This window comes from Temnothorax nylanderi, unplaced genomic scaffold (assembly GCF_030848795.1).
Source record: "Temnothorax nylanderi isolate EJ_2023f unplaced genomic scaffold, tnyl_v1.0 TNYL_tig0020_pilon, whole genome shotgun sequence".
Classification (NCBI taxonomy): Eukaryota; Metazoa; Arthropoda; class Insecta; order Hymenoptera; family Formicidae; genus Temnothorax; species Temnothorax nylanderi.
In genome coordinates, this window is record NW_027249082.1 from 1,461,504 (window position 1) to 1,483,760 (window position 22,257).

General features: G+C 44.3%; 1 protein-coding gene across 4 annotated transcripts in view; it reads right to left on the reverse strand.

Annotated features, from left to right (window-relative positions):
* Positions 1 to 22,257, reverse strand: part of Fas1 (fasciclin 1) — a 230,699-nt gene that overhangs the window by 45,484 nt on the left and 162,958 nt on the right. For all 4 annotated transcript variants that reach the window (XM_071699951.1, XM_071699950.1, XM_071699952.1 and 1 more), the window contains exons 3-7: positions 19,050 to 19,240; positions 9,681 to 9,811; positions 8,928 to 9,024; positions 3,538 to 3,703; positions 3,098 to 3,258 (exon numbers count right to left, since the gene is read on the reverse strand). In XM_071699951.1, coding sequence (XP_071556052.1) covers positions 3,098 to 3,258; positions 3,538 to 3,703; positions 8,928 to 9,024; positions 9,681 to 9,811; positions 19,050 to 19,240 — 746 coding nt within the window. The remainder of the gene's footprint in view (positions 1 to 3,097; positions 3,259 to 3,537; positions 3,704 to 8,927; positions 9,025 to 9,680; positions 9,812 to 19,049; positions 19,241 to 22,257) is intronic.

Below are 22,257 nucleotides of genomic sequence, written 5' to 3' on the forward strand. Positions count from 1 at the left end.
CGTGCAGACTTCGACTAAAATGACTGCGAATCCGCCGAGATTAAAATCATTACGATACACGGGGACGACGCAACAGCGCCCGGTCGGATAGAATCTTTACGATCGCCATAAAGCTCGTTCTCTTTCTCATTTCCGCCCGATTCCCCGGCTTCTCCAGTACACACACGCCGTCGGTTATCTCGATGCGCCGACGCGCTCGCCCGTGGTACAAATTGCGGATGCCTCTTCGCACATCTTTAAACGGTTAGTATTACGGCGATCGCCCAATAGCGTTCTCCAAACGTTCTCCAGCGAATATCCCCGAGAACCGTCATATACCGTTATGAACTGTCGCGAATAATATCTTCGCCTGCCAGGTGGATGTTATGAAGATGTTAAGGAGGGACAAAAAATCGCCTGACTCTACCTCTGTTCCGATAAATTTCATAAGACTGCTGCTGGCTAAAACTGTAAAACATAAGATAAATTATTTGTCGTTCCAAATTGAGGTACTCCACATTCTCTGAGCGCGAAGGGTGAAATACGTCGCGACAACTCTTTACAGACGCCGCAAATTCGCCATTAAAACGAAAACGCGCTTCCCGGTGGCTTGCAATTGCCTCAGGCCGGCTCTCGCGTCATGGATTCGCGATTGGATAACGTTTGACGCGAATTGTGCGTGCGCGTACTTGACGACGCAAGCAGTTACGACGGAAGCGATTACGCGACAGCGGAGGCGACGGAGCCGGCACGTTATCATCCCTGCGGTCCACATACAATGCCGGGGGAGGGAGGCGCGGGATCCTTTGAGGTCGGTGTTACGAGTTCCGCGAAACACGTCACGTCGGGATATATACGTATCGAGACTGCGAATACTAATGTCCCTCTAATGCATCGCGCGGCCTGAATTCGTAATAGACGCCAGGCGTCGCGTCGCGTCGCGTCGCGTCGCGCCGTGTCGCGTCGGCGAGATGAAGCACCCGCGCAGAAATTTCCACGGATTCGAGACGCGCGTGGGGTTGTGTATGTGCCTTCGCCCCGGCACCGCGATTTATCGCGAATGTGTGCACATCGCGCAGACCGCGCACCGTGCACCGCGAGACCTGGCATTCTCGCGCGGTAACGCGTCGCGCTCTTTGTTTCCGAGGGATGCGCGCGGATATAATTCTCAGCTCTTCGCTTACACGAAATATCTAAAGATGTATATATTTGAATATAAACACACGTCACACGAAAAAAAAATAATCGCTTTCTTTTCCGTTCCGCCACCTTGGAATCACGGGTGCAAGTAAAGATCAAATTTGGCAAACTATATCTCTTGTCGGAAATTGATTAACTACGTCTCCCTTGTATCAACATTTATAATCGTGCGCCTTGTGTTTTCTCACGGACTCGGAACTTGGTATATAACGGAGAGTTTCGAGTTGGATATATATTTCTGAAATAACAGATCCGCGCCGTGATGTTTCGCGTTTGGAATTTCTCGTGTTTCATCACGCTTTGTGTCTCTCATTATTATCGCGATGTTTTCTCTGCGCGCGCGTCGCGCTCAAAGGCGGACGACACGGAGAGGAAAGAGGCTCCGCTACTCGCCGACGAAATCGAGAACAGAGAATCAACTCCGCCGACTGTGAGAGAGCTCTCGCGTGTAGATATCAAACGTGGAGAAAAAACAAACGCGGATTCGACAGTGACGGAGCGCGTCGTCGCGCGTTTACAGCCGGCGTGAATGAGGCTGCGAAGTGGAACGGGCTTGAAACAAAGGCTCGCCTTCAATTTCGCAGAGAGCTCCGGAAGTAAGGAGGTCTAAACGAAGTTATAAATTTCGACTTTTTCTTCTCGGCGTTCTTCTCACGGTACGTATAAACTGGACCCCCGGTCACAATGCTTTTACGAGTAGACGGCTTTCCGGGTCAATCGCCGTCGCTTTTTCGCCGCACGTACGTGTCGTTTGCATTAACCGGGGTTTTACCGGGGATGATTGAAGACTCACGGAAAGCTCGATGAATTTTAGCGAGGGGATTTCCGAGGCTCAACGTATCATAAGTATTTTTCAGCTTAATACCTCCCGATCGGCGGATACATCTGTAAATCTCCGAGCAATCTTTTTCATCACCCCCCACGTGATTTTCTATAGTCGGATTTTCGACGCGGATTTTTAACGATTTACAACGACATCCCGAATTTTTATCTCTTTATCGAGAAACATAAAGATGATATCGCGTAAAAATGTCGGTCAAATATACGCTTACGCATTTTTGAAAAATAAATATACCACTGTTCGGAATGCAAATCTAGGGGGTATTTGCATCGCGAAATATGAAGATAGCATTGCTTTTTTTCTAAATGCAAATCTGTTTACATCTGCATCGCAAAATGCTAAAATAATATTTCTGCACGTTGGAGCTACGTTTGAGAATGGAAACACATTTGGTTATATTTGACGCGCAAGACGAAATTATTTCTTTTTTTTTTTTATAAGTGAGAATTAATTTAAACGTAGAGTATGCATATTGGTCTGACCCAACACACGTGCAGCGCAAATTGTTTTAGTTTAAAACGTCGGGAAAATGGTAACAAGTAACACACCTATCATATACGCTTCTATAAAATCGTATATACATTAAAATTGTATGTATAACTGTTCTTTGTAGTATTTAACAATTTATCCCAACGAAATGCAGCCGTGTTTCAATGTAAGCACTTTAATGGATAGGGAGGCAAAATGACGTCGATGATGAGGCCGCGCGAACCCAACATGATGCGACATCATGACGCACCGTCCACATTATAATTCATTATATTTGCTGTCTATTAAGCCGTCCAACATTATTTTCATTATTCTCAACATCTAATAATTAAGCGTCAAACGATATTATCGATTAACGCGCTAATTGCCGCAGAATTCATTTTATCGCGAAAGGATTCCATAAATAAATTGATAGAATTTAATGTAACTTCTCTGACCAAAGAATTGGTAATTTCAGCGTTTATAATTCGACCGCCAGAGCGTTTCCGGAAATCCGCACGGCTGACCGTGGCGGCCGAATGTATTAACACCGATTACTTTGTACGATGCTCGTGGATCGGACTGAGGACAAACGGCTCGGGCACTGACCTCCAGGAAATCCTTCACGGTGCTGTCGACGACCATGAGCGGTCGCTGTATCAGATGAACGACACCGTTGCGCACCGGGATGTTCGCCTTCACTATTTCCGCCAGCACCACCCCGGCCTGGTGAGTCGTATCGCCCACCAGCGTGTCCGATTGAACGTAGACTGAAAATTGGACTATCAATTAGTCATCGAAATATAATATGCACGGATCTATCACTGGCGCGGACACGCCCCCCGTTCGGGGGCGCCGTCATTAAAGGCGAAGCCTTCTCGCGTCGAGCGTAACACAACCAACAACGCGGAATAATAGCGGACAATAGCGCCGATCTCTAATAACAGTAATTCTCGATCGGATTATACTCTCTGAATCGAATCAACGGTCCAAAATCTGTTCTCCTGGATGATTGAGACGTAGAGTGCACAAGCGCGCATGATTATCACCTTTATTTTGCGACTTCAGAAAGCTGACGACGACCCTGAGATTGTCGTTGAACACGAGGGTTGGATACGGCACTTTGTCTGGCGTCGGCGCGGTGAAGAGAACCTCGTTAGGTAGAACGTGCCCGTCGATCACCAGCTGATCAATCTTCTGCGGCCTCGGCTCCGGCTGTAACAGAGAGGCGGAGGATCATGAGAACTCCATTGGAATGAGAAGAATATAAATTATGTATAATCATTATACGTCATGTCGTAATTCGAAAAAGAAAACGATCTCGCTTCCGTTATCTCAATAATTCTTCACGTCGTCACATTTTTGCCACTCGCCCGAAAGAGTCTAACTGTTGGAGAATGTAATTTTCACGATATACGAAATAATAAACTTATATATCCCTCAGAAGAAGTGACGTGGTTTTTATTTCGCCCCGGCTGCCGACACTCCTCACGTCCCGCTATTCTTGTTAGGATACACGCGTCCTTTTATCCGACGCCTCAGCGTCTTTCTCGCACAAAAGCGCGGCTGACCGCGTTGTCACGGCAACTCCGATTTCTCCACGCGGGCACACCACGAACTTTAGATCCCACCCTCGAGAAGAAGGGAACGAAAGGTGTGACGGAGAACGGAGGCGCGGAAGGGGTCTCGATACCGGCCGCGCGGAGATCCTCTCGGCGAGGCGACGACCTAACCTAACCTAACCTCGTTGAGAGAGGAACTTTTCGAGATCGAGTCGTACATACACCGTCGTTACACACCCCTTCGCCTCGATTTTCTTTGCTTTCCTGCCGGTCTTCTTTTTTTTCCCTTTCTTCCCTCCTCTCTTCTCGCTTTCCTCCTTCTTTTTTTCGGATCCGCCGAGCATTCCGAGCCCGACGCGTCGTATGTACAGGCGCGAAACTTTCAGTAATTTCTGACGGGATGGCTCGTTTAACTCCGGCTCGTTTTTACGCTCCAAGTTGGATTACGTGCGCGCGAACGTCCATTGTGTGTACGCGAGGTTGGCGTTGAAAATTGGAGAAAAAGCGGAATCCCGCGCCGAAGTGCCGCGATGCGAGCATAATGAAACACGGGGGCGGGGGGGGGGGAGGAGAGGGAGGGCGGGGAGCGGCTGGCGGGAGATGCGCACAGATTCGTGCAACGAAATTCATAATTTTTAATCCTTATTTCCGCCAGGGATTAATGGACGTTTCTTGAAACTCTACGCGGAAAAAGAGAGAATGCGAAATTTCAACGCGTAAAATTTGTTACCCACTAGGCGCCTAGAAGAGCGTTGTTAAAAAGCTTTTACCGTCACTCTGATAACTAACGACTTTAATCAATATTTTAAATATACGGCGTTAGAAATGGCAATTAAAAAATAGCATATCTAGATTTTTAGGCTTTTCTGTAAATTCCGTCGCGTTAAACATGTTATAATATTGTATAATGTACCTATATTATACACTATTAAATATTAAGGAATAAAATTTAAACCTTGAGTTAACCCTAGAACACACAGCTTCCAGAGCATCCTGAAAACACCTCGTGGGTCTGATAGACCTATATAACTTTGATAGATTGTAACTCTGGTCCAGATTAATATTTTCTATTTTGAAGCTAGTATCGAAAAGTTTTATTTTGTCAAGTTATGAAGTTAAAATTAAATGAGAAGATTTTTGACCCAACTGGCCATTTATTAATATAATATTCAAACACAGAGTGTGTTTATACAATATTCAAACATACTCTGTGTTTGAATATTTGAATATTATATTAATAAATGGCCAGTTGTCGAATTAAACCATCTCCTTTATTGTTAATTATTACTGGCGAAGAAAATTACTTCAGGTTTAAAACTAAATATCGAAATTTGTTGTGAGGAGTAAGCAAAGTTTCGTCTGGATCTGAGAGACCCCCATGGTGTGTCTAAGGTTAAATAGGGTTTTGTTATTTTTAAGTACCATGTGTGTCGAAATTCATTATCTTAACACAAAACAGTATTATTTTAACTCCATTGGTTTAATTAAATTAACATTGTTTTAGTTAAATTAACGACATATTGAGTTGATATGGTGACCTATATACACACATAGAAAAATATCATTCTACAGCCAAGGAAAGCAATTATATAGTTATTTAATTTTATTTGTTTTAGGTAATAGTTTTTCTTCAACAAAGAATTGTTTCTTAATAATAGTTTTGAGACATACTTGGCACACAAGTCTCAGAAAAGCTCATTATTTTATGCTCAAAACAAGAAGTTATTCTTTTTTCAAGAATATTATATCTATACTTAAGTATATGCTTCTCTTCCGTAGACTCTAGTAAGTAAATCAAATTCTTGCATTAATTAAATATTCTTGTTTGAAGTACTAGACTCGTTAAGATCCAGAATATGTTTTCAGTAAATGTGATGGACTTTATGGTAGATTTACGGATATACAAACTTTATATCAAATATACTTTAAAACAAGTAATATTTACTGACAGGTAGTACGTACTTTTCTGTGTGCAGAAATGATTGAAAATGACTCAAACTGAAGTCCAATTTAACAGTACAATTCAATCGAAAGTGAATGGCTGCTTTACTGTTTCGCAACTGTAGTAAAAGCAGCTTTCTCTTCTGAACGCAGCTATTATTTCTAATAAATAGATCCATTCGAAAGAAATCTTCGCGCGTCGGGACGCGCCAATCGCGTGATCGCGTGACCGAAATCTCGCTAATCGCCGGCGGCCGGGGCGGCCAGTTCGCGTCGAGCGTCACCGTTGCGCGGCCGTGTCGCGATCGCTTCGCAATTTCGCGGTTTTTTGCTCATCTCAGGCAAATTTCGCGCACGGACGGGAGTACTGGATTCGGAAGTGCCGGATCTCGCGACGAGCGATCGTTTCGGCCCGTCCGACGGCGATTGACATGATTCTCGGTACTCGTAGGTCTCGTAACCGACGTTTAAGTCGCGTCGCGTTTCGCCGGCCGTCGGCACGATGCAACCTCTTGCTCGCGTTTCGGGGCACTCGCTCGTCACGAGTATCATTCGCGAGTGCTATCTGTGAGGGGAATCGAAGAGAACCGCGAGGGGAAAATTGAGCAGGACCGTCGGGAGCATCGCGAGTCGCGAGACGCGCCTTGAGAGATCGCCATGACGAATTGATGGGAACGGGCGATCCCATTTGTCCGCCGCCATGTTTGCACAGTGCTTTTCCAGCTTTGCTCCGAACTCGCGATTAAGCGAATGAGCGAGCTATCTCAACGGATTTCGCGACGGCTTGCGACGATTCGCGCTATTCGACGGTAAGCTGCTTGTTCGCGTTCGTTTGTGCTCGGTATGGACCCGATTTAACCGCCAGTGATGTGTGTGTCGCGTCGATGTCGCGTCCGCGACGGTCACCGACGGCACGCCACGTCGCGGAGAAGTCATGTCGATCTGAAGCGGAGTCGCGCGAATCGAGTTTGCTGAAGATTCGGAGCCGACGCGTCGGCCGATCAGTCTCTTCGCGCAATTCTTTCCGCAATTTCGTAAGTTATCGCGACGAGTGCCGGTATATAGTGAACAGATTTACGTGGTCGACGCTGAATGTGGCATGAGCTTTCTGCCGTCGGGAGACTCGGTAGTGTCGAAAAAGTGGTTTTTTTGTGTAAAAACAATTGGAGCAGTCGGTTGAAGATAAGATTTGAAGATAAAAAAAAGTCGGGAGGGTCGCGATCCTTTCGATGAGTGAATTAGTGAGCTGATCGAACGCGATCGATCCGGAAGAAAGTGGTCGAGTGTTCACGAAACTTCACGAGTGTGTTTTGCGAGTGAGGAGCAGTGAGGAGTGCGTCACGAATTACGGAGCAGCGTCGATAAGATCGAGGAGCGGTATAACGAATTAATCGGCAGAGGGTGAGAGGGAGACGACACCGCTCTTCAGGAACGTTCGGGAGAGGGTGAGTCCCCTTGCGTTTATGTCGCGCCCCCGATATTCTCAAGGTATTCCGTCGTGAAACGCGAACTTGCCTGCTATAAGATGCGAATAAATAGATAACAGGCGAACAAGTAGATAAAAAAAATAGATAAACTTCTTTTTAAACCGTCCCCCGGAATCGTCGAGGGAGAGTGTTCGACGTGACAGGAATATATATTTCTCGAGACAAACAGTTTTCGGCCTGTAAAAGTAAGACAGCTCGCGCTACGTTCTTATAATTTCCACAAAACACGTACAATAATTACGGCGCGCGTTTGCGGCTTTTTTCATATTTTTACATTTTTACGCAGCCTGCAAAGTGTTAAAGGATATAACCGCGCGCTCGGCGTTTCTTCGACGTTAAAATAGATTTGCACGCGCGACGTCGGAGTGTCGCGTTTGTAATCCGACGTTTGAAACGTCTAAATGCCACGCGTATACGTATTCGTACGGAATAATTTACATCCGCCGGTAAAACGTCATCCCGTGTAACACGCGCCGCTGCAACACGCTGCTCCGCGCGGAACGAATTCTCCGAATGCGCGCGTAAATTCCGCGGTGTCTAGGACCACGCTTATCTTGCCGTGTGTGTATCGCAATAATCATTTCTTTCAACATTTTTGAACCCGGAAAATTTCTTTTAATCCGAAATGCCTCCCGCGCCCCGGTGTTTAAAAATATTAACGCATCGATGTTACATTAAATAAGTTCTGAATCTAACAAATCTTGAATTGATATCTTCTCAACCTGTTTATTTTAGTCCGGAAGGCCCCTCGCATGTCCCCATATTTAAGAATTTAACGGATTGATACTGTATTGAACAAATTCTGAATTTAACAAATCCTGAATTTTGATTTCTTTTCAACCTAGAAAATTTCTTTTAGTCCGGGAGGCCTCCGTGTCCCCGTACTTAAGAATTTAACGTATTGATACTGTATTAAATAAATTCTGAATTTAATTAATCGTGAATTGATTTCTTTTCAACCCGCAAAAATTTCTTTTAGCCCGGAAAGCCCCCCGCACCCCCATATTTAAAAATATTAACGCATCGATGTTGCATTGAATAAATTCTGAATTTAATACATCCCGAATTGAACCTTCCTCTTTGTATTGATTCTTAAATAAATGCATTGATATTGTATTAAACAAATACTGAATTTAATAAATCCTGAATTGGACCTTCCTCTTTATATTGATCTCTAAATAAATGCATTGATATTGACGATATTGTGTTAAACACATACACACACAAATTCTGAATTTAACAAATCTTGAATTGAACCTTCCTCTTTACATTGATCCCTAAATAAATCTGGAATTATCCGAGTCTTCTCGGTTGCTCCGTCTAATTTCGAGACGCAACGAATGCAATTGTTTTCGAATTTTCTAAAGGGAAAATCGTTCGCGACGGGAGATATTAAAATCATCCCTTCTCGGATGATCGATTCGCGAAGTGGTCGCTAAAGCCGCTTACCTTGAAACCTTCGTCAACGGGGATGAAGAACGTGAAACGACCCTCGGCCTTGAAGATGGCTTCCTTCTTCTCGATGACGATCCGCTGTCGGAAAGTGCTGGAGTGGAAAAAAAAGAAGGGTTAATTACGGAAGGCGTGGTGTACGAAACGCGCCGACGTTAATAAGACAAACGAGAAAAGTTCGTGCATTTATTTACGTTATTTAAATGCGCGCCGAGTTTTTGTATTTATATTTAAATCAGGGGGACTGCGCGTTAATTGATGAGCCGGCGCAATAATACTTTAGAATGGTCCACGGAATTGTTCGAGAGGATGTGGATAATCAATATGAGATATTTATATCAGTGGCAACGTGTCTTTTACTGCCACCGATTGAGTATTCGCGTTAATCTCGAGTTAAACGACTTAACAACAAGTAGCAATAACTATCGAAAGATCTAAGGAAATTCGCGAATTGAAGGATTTAACAATAAGTAGCAATAACCATCTAAAGATCTAAGAATACGAGGACATCTCTTAAAAGTGACGCTTCGAGAACGCGATATACGCGTAGGGGCGGATTATCGCTCCCAGATTCGAGGGTGTGAAAAGGTTCTCCTCTCTTCTCTTTCCGGTCGCAATAAATGTCCTCGTTACTCTTTTATATCTGCCGATAGACACTCCCACTACCGAAAACGACCGCCGTGTAAATAGCTCGCGCCGGAGTCTCTCGAACTCTCGGCGCTGATTTACCGAAGAAAACAGTCTACTTACCGTACGCGATGGTCGCCCAAATTGAGATTCTCGCTCTGGTTCAGAAATTGAAAGGCGTTCGGGTTGTAGATCGGCGATTCCGCCGAGTTGGATCGCACGGGCTCCAGGACCTCGTTTATGATATGCAGGACCTGAAATCACACAAAGATATCGTTTGTTTGTTTACGCAAGAACACGTCATCACAATTTCGCATAATTTATTATTTAATATTAGAATAGTTGATCTATAACCGTACATCGAAATCCAGGCAGAAATAATGATAGCTTAAAAACTCGTGTTAAAAGGAATGAACGGAGGAGGATTTCGAGAAGATATTACATAAGACTGCATTCAGCAAAGATCTCCTCCGGAAATTACGTAATTGGCAGGTGTAGGGATGTTGAACTAAGCAACCCCGGGATTACGGTTTAGAGTCTCTAATTCTGACTTGCAAGGACCAAGTTAATCTCGCCAAGTCGAACGGGATCCATGAATCCGGCCGCCGCGCGGTGGCGAAGATGAAGTGAGACAAACCGACGTCAAGCTCACGGCGCGGCGGGAACCGGGGAACACGAAGAGAGACACGAAGATAAACCTCCGAAGTGGAGGAAGCGGAAGCGAATAAACGCGGGGCTAGAGAGAGCGCGAGAGAGAGAAAGAGAGAGACTGGGAGGTGCACGTAGCGAGTATTTATCCTGCGGCGACGAACGTCGGCTATATCGAGTCTGTCGGAAACAACTGACGCGCGCTTTAATAGTAAACTCATGAAGGAGAGAAAAACATATATTTATTCACGTGTGCCTTAGGTAAATACACTATAAAATTCTCTTTGGCAAGACGGGCTTCTCCTAAAAAAAGAACAAAAAAAAAAACACAACATCTTGAAGTAACGTTTCTTCAATTTTACTAGACGTGGTAAATTCGGGGGTGCGTTAGAAACTTTTATAGAGGAGATCGTGTATGTTGCTTGTATCGCGTCTTTAAGTATAGAAACTGTATTGTACGAGATCTGCTGCCGAAGAGAAGCACCGCCAAAGAGGAGGGTGCGATAGGGGGTTTCCTTCACGCGCTCTTCTTTCCCTGCCTCTTTCCACCACGTACATGCTATTTCACGAGAGAGTAGAGTCACTGGAAAGTGATAAGATGTAGAAACTGTTACCCCCTTTGCGCATCCCCGTCGGGAGGCACTATCATTTACCATCCCGAAAAAGGAAAAAGTTGCACGACACTAAAACGTTGCCGCCGCTATTTATTCGCTCTCGCCCGCGATCGTCCCTGGCTCCCTTATCTCGCGAGGGATATCCCGTTCCTGTTGGCTGTTTGGCTTTCTCTCTGTCGGGAGAGAGAAAGGGAAACGGAGGAGGAACAAGGGCGTTGGGAAACATAAGCGTCGAAGTTGCAAACGTCCCCGGAGAATTCGTCTGTAGAATATTAAGACGCAGTTTTCCCCGCGCTCCGCACTGATAGAAACGTCCCCTCGCCAAGATTTTATTTAATATCCATAAGTTTAATCTTTTCGCTGTTATGGTTCTGCTACAACATCTTTAATAAATATAGTTAAATTCAAGCGCGAGAGAGACAGAGAGAGAGAGAGAGAGGAGAGGGAAGAAACTAATTGAAACGCTGAGAAACTGTATTAATAAGCGACGTTGATAATAGAACTGAGTTAACATAGTAATTCCATCAGAAACTGTTTTCCCGACTGTGCTTCCGTAGCCACTGTTGAATTATCATGGCAACCGTTCAATATGTGCTATCACGGACAGATTATATTTTTGGAGTAACAGAGTGTCTTCCGAATAAAATTCTGAAAAGTATCTAAAAATGTTTGAAGATTCAGAAACATGTAGATTTGATGCGTTTATGGAGTAGATAATTAAATCTCCGCACGATCCATCGTGGACGCGCCGACAGTTTTAATACGAAACATCCATCACGGTGTCTGTAAAGATGAAGGGAAGGAGGGAGGGGGAGAGGAAAAGAAGAGCTGGTCGCGCGGTCGCACGGAAAGTTGGCGCCTATGAGCTCTCCGAGGGGAGGGAGAGAAAGCACGGGCAACGTGGAAGATCGTATGATAAGAGGAGAAAAAGGAAGACGGCGAAGGGGAGCGTGTCCCATTTATCCAGCGTAGTCGCAGAAAAAGACAGCGACAGCGACGGGGACGGGGAACGGGGAACGAGGGGGGGCAGGTGGGGTGCGGCGCGGCGGTTGGCTAGAAATGAATCGTTTTACTCACCGGGAATGAGAGAGGAAAGCGAAGTTTGTGTGTTCCTTACGGGATAAGACGAGCCGAGCCAGGACGCCCATTTATCTTGCTCGCGGTCGCGAGTCATCGGGGGTCCGGGGAAGGGGCAGGGGGAGAGATCGAACGTTTCGCCAGCGCAGGATGTGAATCCTTAATTTTTCGCCTGGTTACCTACTCCGCGTGTCCGATTTTTCGCGTAACAACTAAACGCCGGGAAGACATTAGAAGTCGACAGAGGCTGTGGTCCACTTGACGCTACAAATGCTTCGAAGCATTCCTCTTCTCTTTTCTTTCAATGAAGAAAGAAGGAGAAGAAGAACGCTCCAAAGAATTTGTAGCGTCAAATGGACCGCAGTCAGAGTCAGAGTACGTAAGCTCCTAAAACGTTTGATTGAAAGCGTTCGCGGTCGCAACAGAAGACCGTATCGATCATATTAATTTCGCCCGAGCTTCTTTGTTGAGCTTCGTCTAATTTCGCGCGAGTGGAAAGTGCGGCGGCGACCGCCAGGTCGGCCTACCGCGGAGTATCGTAAAGTTAACGCTAATTAAACTTTACCGATAGTTGCGCCGAGCCATTCGCGACCTCTCCGAGCGCGGGCTCCTTCTTAATCAGCTCGGCTACCCATATCCGCGGTCGGGGATGGTATGGTACACGCGGGTACGAGTTATCATCTCGATACACAGCAGCCCGTGCTCGTTTATTTCTCCTGGGCGCCCTGCCGCGAGATAATCACGATCTGCGCGTGGTTAACGATGAATTATCGCACGCAACTACCTTTACGATAAACTCGCGTGGATATCGTCCTCGAAACGGGCGGCGGGGGGGGGGGGGGGGGTTAAAATCGATTCTACTGAAAAATTATTGCCGCGATTCATTAGATCGCTATCGATGCGTTATCATATTAGTTATCTTAATTGTCTTCCTATCATTACGATCTTTTATACTATGCGCGATTATCTTTAAAAGTGGAAACGTTTTTCCGGGTCGTTACAGTTAACATCTGGCGCCTGTTACATTTTCTTTTTTTTTTCGGAAAAGCCCTTTAATGAAGCACTTAACATTTTGCGTAAATTTAGAAAATAACGGACCACGTCTCCAGTTAAAATCTCCCTGCTTTTCAATTAGTGCGAGAGGGGAACGAGGGAAGAACGGCAGGAACAGTAGGAGCCGTTTAAGTTTGCAGTTGACGTACGTTAATAATTTTATACGCGCGGCGAGTCGCGGCTATTAAGTAATCAAATGCATTCTTTCCGCATGAATATTCAAGCCAAGGAGAGAGAACGCGAGGGTAATTCCATGCAAAGCGGAGAATTCCGAATTATGTAGCTCCGTGCGACGGCGAGTATAGAAATCACGCTAATTTTCATCCACCGCTCCCCGGTTTCTTAAGAGAAACTACCGTACTCTCTCCTCCATCGTTCATCAATTATCATCAAAATTTATGAAAAAGAAATGTATAGCGGGAGGGAGGGCGGGCGGAATCGCGACTGCCTTTCGACTTGCAAATGTTATTCATAATGGAAATTAGTACGGACGGCTGATGTGCACTTATATATCGCAACGGGCACAGATCTATGAATCGAAATGGAATATTATTAATCTTTAAAACATGAGATCAGATCCCCCCTCCCCATCTATCGAATTCTAGTCGAGATTCGTTAATGTACGTCAAGTCAATGGATGATCGAGAAATTGCGAACGGAAATTGGATTATCTCCTTTAAGGTCACTCCGAGATTCATTGAATCGAGCAGGGCAGAAGGGAAACTCAGGAAGAGAAAAGCGGGCTGAACGTACGGGTTGGTTCTCTACGTACGAAGTGGCGCGATTTTTGTGTTATATCCCTCCTTCAGCAACTTTTTATTTTCTCGCCACCTCTCCGCGTTCCCTTCACTCCTTTACTTTCCACGATGAATGACCCTTTCTTCCACCCTTTTTTTCCATGTCTTCGCAGTACTTTGCTTTCTTGTTTTCAGTGAAGTTCCGTCGGCCGCCTCTACCTCAAATGCATTTTTAACAAGATACTGATCTCACTTTTATTTTTAACTCACGGATGGATACAGGTGGTTGCGCTTACTTCCCGAACTTACTTCGCTTTAATAAAATTTGTATTTACGGAAAAATTAGACTATAAGATTACATGCTAATTTTCCCATCAATATTTTAAGAGATATATATTGAAATATGTCATTAGACTCGTGAAAATGTCAACAAATTAATAAACGGCGATACGAGTCAGGCGCGGTACGTGGTGCGCAAGTAAAGAAATTAATAGTTACAGAAGTAACGAATTACAATGTATATAATATACATATATTCCAACTTAATAAACTGCGCGCCGATTATTTGTCGGACTTGAAACACAGCTATCGTTGGAACATTAATACCCTTCCCTCCCCGGAATTAAATCGACGCGATTTAATTATTTTAAAAAACTGTAAAGAATTTATTGCGAAAAATATTACCTCAGCCAGGATTCGAACCTGGAACCTCCCTCATTCCGTGAAGGGCGTCGTACCAATTCGACTACCGAGGCATGTGGTATTTATCGCGACGCCCTTCACGGAATGAGGGAGGTTCCAGGTTCGAATCCTGGCTGAGGTAATATTTTTCGCAATTAATTCTTTACAGTTTGTTAAAATAATTAAATCGCGTCGATTTAATTCCGGGGAGGGAAGGGTTACTTCTGTAACTATTAATTTCTTTACTTGCGCACCACGTACCGCGCCTAACTCGTATCGCCGTTTATTAATTTGTAGATATGTATTGATTTTATATGCTTATATTGCCTGGCTCTCTCTCTCCAAACGCTTAATTCATCATTTCTCCATTCGTTATTCCAGACAAACAATTCTCTCGCTTTAAATCCCGTCATAGCAGAACCCTCTTCGCCTAAAACGTGCTTTATTCAAGTTTTATCGCGTTTAAGGTTATTTTAATATGTGTTTTTACGCTCTCGCTATTGGCCGGTTTACGAGCATTTCTCCTCTCGACAGCAACATGAACTTCCCGAGCGGCTGGCATCTTTATTTCCCGCAAAGTCCGATACGAAACACGCGGGCCCCACCCCGTCCCGCCATCCCGCGAAAAACTTCATTCCTTTCTCGCAACTATTCTGCCAAGCGCCCGCCTCTCGCGGTGGCTGATTTTCAATTCTCCTCTTCGCGGACAAACTGCTTGCACCACTGGCTTCACTGGTGCACTCAAGTACTCCCGGCGTCTCCTCTCTCTCTCTCTCTGCCTATCCGTCTCTCTTTCTTTCTCACGGCAACCCTTCCCGTCATTCCACCCCGGTATTTTTCCCCTCCATTAACCGTGTCTCTTTAGGCGATCCTGCCGGCGTCGGTGTAGTTATTCGGACTGGAATTTCTTTAGATTGTTAGAAAACAGGAGGAGCGAGGAGCTCGCTCGAGGGGGTAGCTGCGTTCCAGGGACGTATAATGAGATCAAAACCCACATCGCCTTTTGAGATTAAAAACATCGCACCTCTCTCTCTCTCTCTCTTCTTTCTCTCTTTCGCTTTTCCGCCCTTCGCGCAACTGCGGTGCACCCCTTTCTCCCTTGCAGCACGACAAACTTCGCTAAAATTCGACGTTCGCCATTGCGATCTGCAAATTTCCTATTTTATTAGACTGCGAACGCGGATTGTAGAATAAGTCTGCATGCGAATAAGACGGGGCGAAACAATTTTTGTAGTTCCCTATAGGAGAGAGGATTCGGTAACGAGATTCGTGCAGAGAGACTGCGGGCATTCTGTACTCGCGCGAAACTGAATAGAACACCATTTGATCGACAGGAAGTAATATATATTGTATCTTCCGGGGACAGGCCGAGGGGACGACAACAAATCTTCGAATATATTCCCAAATTGGATCGGAACCTCTCGAATTCCTCTCGTTCTTACGAGCAGGCTGACGTAATAAAACCGGCCATAACTCTGGGGATGAGGACTCTCCTCCTTCTCACGTTCCCCCCTTTTATCTCGACTTCCTGCGCGTCCGTCAGGAAATCGACGCTCCGGGAGAGGATTTCTTAAGACGTCGTAAAATCCATATCTTCGGAAAAATAAGACGCGATAAAGCAACTAAAAAACGGCACGCCAGCCGGAACCTTTCGCGAATATCTCGCTATGAATCGAAATTAGATCTTTCGAATCCCGAAATATACCGTGAGAGATAACGACTATTGAGAAGTCGATTAGCTCGAGCGTCTTAAAAATGGATCGTCCGCGTAAGTCGAACGGGATTAAAGAATGCGAGCCACGTTTTCGCCAATGAAACATTAATCCGATGCATAAGGTATAAGGTGGAATTAACTCTAAGTTATTTACGGCGGACTTAAAATGCGTATCAGCCCGGACTATATTTCTAATCCGGTGTATCGTAAATACGGCGTCCATAATCATAAAATGCCGGAACGGACAGGAACGGGAGAGCCATTCGCTGAATTGCAACGCGATCGGCGAATCGACGCGCGTTTGCAACGTATCGACGGACGGGGAACGTTTGCGCGGGACTCGCGAGGAGAATATAACACCGTGACGACAGTGCCGAATTGGTCGAGTTCAAATTTGACGAGGCGCATGACGTTATGACGAGATATCTCGCGCAATTCCGCGCGACGAATCGATAAAAAAAAGCACATCACGATAAGGGATAAGATTTCGACGGAATATTTCTCTGTAAAACTCGAAACGAGACTCCCCCTGCTCCGATCTGAGACACGACGGATAATGGAATACGTATGTCTATCGGGTATACGTAAGGGGACAATGCGCATAAATCTATTCTTCAGTTGATAGATATGCAACGCGCTCGTGGGAGCGAGCGCCAACTGAAAACGGATCGCTGACCCGTTCTATTGTTGAGACATTTCCTATTATAGTCACATACGCGGGAAAGGAGTTTGCAACACTTTTATGTCTCCGCGGGTCTGCGGGATAAAAATGTACATAATTTTTCTATAAAATTAAATATTGATACAAGTCACAACTTTGCAAGAACTTAACATAATAATAACTATAAAACATAAGTTATAATAACAGGCTATTTAAGTTCTTTCTGTATAAAATTGTACGTAATTAGCAGATTTTTGAAAAAAATATAATAAAATTGCGAAATTAACTGCTTATTAATAATAGCAGTTTCGAAAATAAAATGTTTTTAAATTATTAAGAATATTGTTTTACAAAAAATTACTTTTTATAACAGATTTATATAACTTTCTCTCTCTTTCTTCCATCCCCCCGTCCTCTCTATCTTATCTCTTTTTATGATTTGAAATCTTACTCATTGCAGTTTCGATGCTGTAACTATCGTATACTGGCGGCTATCGATTGTGTTTATTTCACTTTCGTCTAGCTCAACCTATCAATCATGCATTATTGAATCATCGCGCAATTAATAATTACGGATGGTTAATGTAAGTTATTGCAGCGTATCGTCGCCATCCGGTGACTAATTGGCGCACTCGCAATTATTAATGATAATGTTACAATCAATCATTATCACTAATTCTCACGGAATGTATAACACGGAAATTATAGTTTTTACATCAAATTCGCGGCGCGCAATAATTTAGCTCCTCATCACAGTTATCCTTGTCATGATATTTGCATGTAATAAATACATTAACAAAGTAATTTTAGCTGAATTAAATCTAAATTAAATCTGATGACATATTATAATTATCTGTTTCGAAATTGAACTAAATATATATTATGTTTTCGCAGTTCTCTCTTATTTTCTGAATAATAATAATAATAAATTGCAGAAGCGCTCTTCTTTTAATTTAACGCATGCACGATTTTTTTACGGCGATAAAGAAAGAACGGTAGTTTCTATCTTAGTTTGAACTCATATCTATTAAAAAGTAGGGAGGAAAGACGCGATTTATAGACCGATATTTTCATACGCTGGTAACGAGCAGGAAGTAGCCGAGGCAATGGAACTTGCGGGTTAAGTGGATGAGAAAAGTTTCCCTAATATTATACCGGGAGGCAAGGGAGAGATTGATCTGCAGGCGAGCTCGTCGAAGGGATTAGTCGTAGCCCGGCTAGTCCCGTGCGATTTTCATCAGGTGATGGTACTTTAACTATAGATTAAAGGATTCGTCTGGCAACCTGAAATGAGATCCTATACCTTGCCTGCGAGACCGAAAACCCAAATCAGCCAGGAGGTAACGCTGAAAAGGGGGACTACGCCATTGACAACGAATTTACGGGTATTTGAAAAAGATTCCGGCTTGATAGAGTCCCCGTGAATCTTCGACAAATCCACCTCGGCTGTATTTGCGCAAAACACTACACGGTACACCGCGTCGCGTCGAATTGCGTCGGTTAGCTTTTCAAGGAACGGATTTACGCGAGATTCCCAAAGAAATATGTAAATCGTGTAACACGCCAATTTCAAATTTCTAAATTTATTCCGAAGGGAAATTTATATTTTCTCGAGTAAACTCGCATTTCAATCGCCGCAGTTCTCGCTCAACTGTTCAACTGATGAGAGACAGCGGCACTGGTTCGCCCGTAATTCTCAAATAACTTACAGTTCGGCGCGCTGATTATTATAAATCGGACGTTAACACACCAGGTTTAATTTGCAGGGAGTCGTGAAAGTGTCGGACGTTCCATCGATAACCGGAGCTGATGACTCTCGCGAGAGAATGCGAATGCCAGGAAGCGCCGTTCGACATTATCGAGGCCCGCGATATCCATCAGCCTAATGGTCTCGCGGCTAAGGTGAGCGTGTAAAGCTCATTAAAAGCTCGTTAGAAAGCCGCCATCCGCACGGTCGAAGTGGCTGTTGGGAAATCGGTCAGAAAAATGGCGGTCGAACGCGAGGGGAATAAAAAACGATTGTGATAAACTCGCGATTTATCGAATCCGTCGCGAAACAAGCGTCTGTTTATACTTCTTGTGCAACAGCAGCAGTCGGCGCTTCTTAATCTACATGTACAAGAGCATTCGACAGTTTTATACAAACCCAATTTCTCTTATTGATATATTTTTTGCTTATTCTAACGCGTGCGCACAGAATTCTTTCTGGATACCATTAAAAAATAATAAACGGGCATTTAAGACTCATTAACATTTTACAAGCAGTAAATAAAATATAACCGCGTGATAATATATCGAAGTACTTACTTGAGTCATAGTGTCGCCGTTGACTTTCAATTTCGACTGGAAGTTGCTCTGCTCCAAGAGGATCATTGCGTTGTTAATGTACACGTTCACGCTGTACTTGCCCGGTCTCCTGGTGATCCATAGGGGTGGGTTGCCTTCCAACTCGGAGGATATCGAATCCCTCAGCTCCTCGATCGTCAAAGGCCGGTTCGCTGAAATCGACGAAGACGATATCTCGTTAGTATTTTATACTCCGCAGAAATACTTTAGATGTTTAAAACGTTCCTTTTTTTCGTTACTGCGCAGATGAATGCGCTTCGAAGAAGCTACTTGAGTTCAGACTACCGCAAAGATCGCGATTTAGTTCTTCGAGACTGCAAAGTTTTTAGCTCCTGAAGATTTTTATTCTCGGTAAAAAGGGACAAAGCGGGAAATGGTATAGAGTACTATAGAGAAAGGAAGAGGGAGAAAGAGAGAGAAGGACACGCGAAGAAAAACGCTGAAAACGTAAATGGCGAGTGGGATGGAAAAGCTGGAGATAGAGCAACTTCAAAAAGTCCACGGCGAAGCTACAATGCTCGTCGCTTTATTATCCCGTTACCGGGGAACGTCCTCGTAATCTTGAGGTTTTTTTCCTCTCATACGGATAGTAGCGAACGGGGGACAGAGACACATCCCCGCTATTGTTATTTGATGTCACGTGAAAGTCACAGTTATAATAAAAGCTTAATCGAATTTTTAACTGAAGTAGAATATTTTCTTTTAGATTCTTACATTTTTAATTCTCTCATTTTTCTTACTTTCTTTTCATATTTTTTTGCAATGCATTTTATAAATTTTTTAGTTTGCAAGAATCCAGAAAGCAATTTTCTTCGGATATGTTTTGTGTAGATCTTAATCTTTCGTAGAGAAACTACGATAGAGAAAAAGCTAGAAAGACGAGAGATATTACATGTTTTTATTTTTAAATCTCATAAAGGTTTCAAAAAACATAATCTAAAATATTAAACATCCATAGATACAGTTTTATTTGCATCTTATTGATGTGACAATTAAATAAATCATCCCGTTTTCTAAATTTCCGCGTTTTTCTGAACAAAATCAAAATTGCGCTTCAGTGCACGAACGAACGGAAATTATTCTGCCCTATCTTGCTCTAATCTTAGCATGAGAATGTGCACGCCTCCCTCGAGTGCGACCTATCGAATATCGCGGCAACGGGCATTGTAGTTTCCAAGAACAGCCCTGCTCACGACACAGGGCGACCGTTCCTCGCAAGCTCGGAAAGTCCAATCTCCGCGAGGAAGAAAGCAGGCTGGGCGGGTAGTACCGCGCCAACAATGACGCTCATTACGAACGCTAGGAATTGAGTCCCCGTTTCGTAAACCACCGGCCGTTTTACCCGCGAAACTTTCCAGAACAAGAAAGCGGCTGACGTTGTAAAACCTCGTTCTCCCGACAGCGCCAACGACGATTCAGGTGTGGCGTCCTTTAACGACGAAAAATAATCTCCCTCGTCCGCGAGTCTCCCCCCTACGGAATTGCGCGACAAAGTGACGTTTCGTTCGCGACTTGGAAATGTCTTTCGCGCTAATGTCTGACAAACATTCCGCTGCCGAATCGAGAAACTATCCGCGGCTATACTTGGACACTTTTAATTCCTTTGGAACCTCCCGCATCTCCTCGCGCCCTCTTTTATCTTCTCCAATTTTTAACGACCGCGTGAACAGTTGTCGTTCGCGCGCAGACGGAAAAGTACTCTCTTTAACGTGTGTAACTATATACGTCGGCGGTAATTCGCACGCGAGGAACTCCGTCGATTCGCGCGTAGAGCGCAATAAAAATTCTGCGCAGTATGGTAATCGTAAAGTTTATGATCTGCCGCGATATACTATATCGCTAGAACCAGACGATTACGACAAGTCGGGAGAAGTCGCTCATCGCATTGCCGTGAAGTAACATTTGATGGCTGCGATTCGAGGCGTATAAGTCAAAGTCAGTTGGCTTTTATAGTATGTTTCGCTCTTCGCGATATACAGCAATGCAGTTACGCGATACACAAGCTGATCCGTCAATCAGATCGGAAACGGAATATTTTTCTCAGAGAAAGAGAGAAAGAGAGAGACTATATATATCCCGATAATAAACTATATACTTATATCGAAAACAAATAAATTATGTATAACGATTCTCCTCTGGAAGAGTCACAGCAGCACCTTATTAAGATAAATTTCTTTCGATATGCTACTTTTTCAAGCGACTTCTGGCTTATCCTGTTCATACATGTCGGAGATATTCCCCGCCCTAGAACGGCGTATCGTGCCACGCCATATAACACGTTTTATATCTCCGTGACGCCTCGTCAATCACCGCCGAATGCATTGGTTGCATGCTTGATCATTCTTCCGTTAGGTGAGAAGCTTCGGAAGGGGATACACGAACCGCATATACATATACAAAGCGTTGTATAGCTTCGATATATTATGAAACACCACGCGTGTGAATGTAAACTCGTTCTGTCCCCTGCAGTTATTTCAAATGTCCAAATTTTTTAAAGAGAAAATTAAATTTAGAAAAGTCAGCACTTAAGGAAAGACACTTCGAAAGATGATTGTTTTTATTTTATTATTACAGGCTTTTTATTCTCTGTTAACTTAGGGGTTTATTATAAACATTTTGTATTTATTGCTATCTCGAATAATTTAGAGTGTGCAACGAAAATCGCTAAACTCATCTGTTGGAATATGTGCGGAATCTCATACGAAAGCAGAATTTTTGCGAATCGCCGATAACCCACTGTAAGTCGGCATAGAAATGCGAGGCACGTACGGAAACTGGTTAGGAGCAGTGATCGTATTATCGCGGATCGAACGAATAGAGCTTTATTCGCGCCGACTGGATTTTTACAGCGCGTCTCCCGGCGCATTTTTCTTGTTGCGCCGCGCCGGAGAGTGCTTTATGCGGCCGTGATCGAGTCGCGGGAGGGCGTATGTATGCCTTTCAGAGGGCAATATCTCTGGCTTCGGGTTCGGGACTCGCGAGCATTTTGTCCCAGCAGCCGAGCCTTTCCGCTCTTTCAACGAGGGTGACGCGGTGAGGAAGGGAGGGGGGCTGCCCGAATGATTAAGCTGCCGATCGATTCGCATTTATTTTCTGCCCTCCCCCGCCGCGCCGATCCGCTCGCGATGGCGGGCGATGCGGGGCACAGGTGCTACGGCCGACCGCAAAA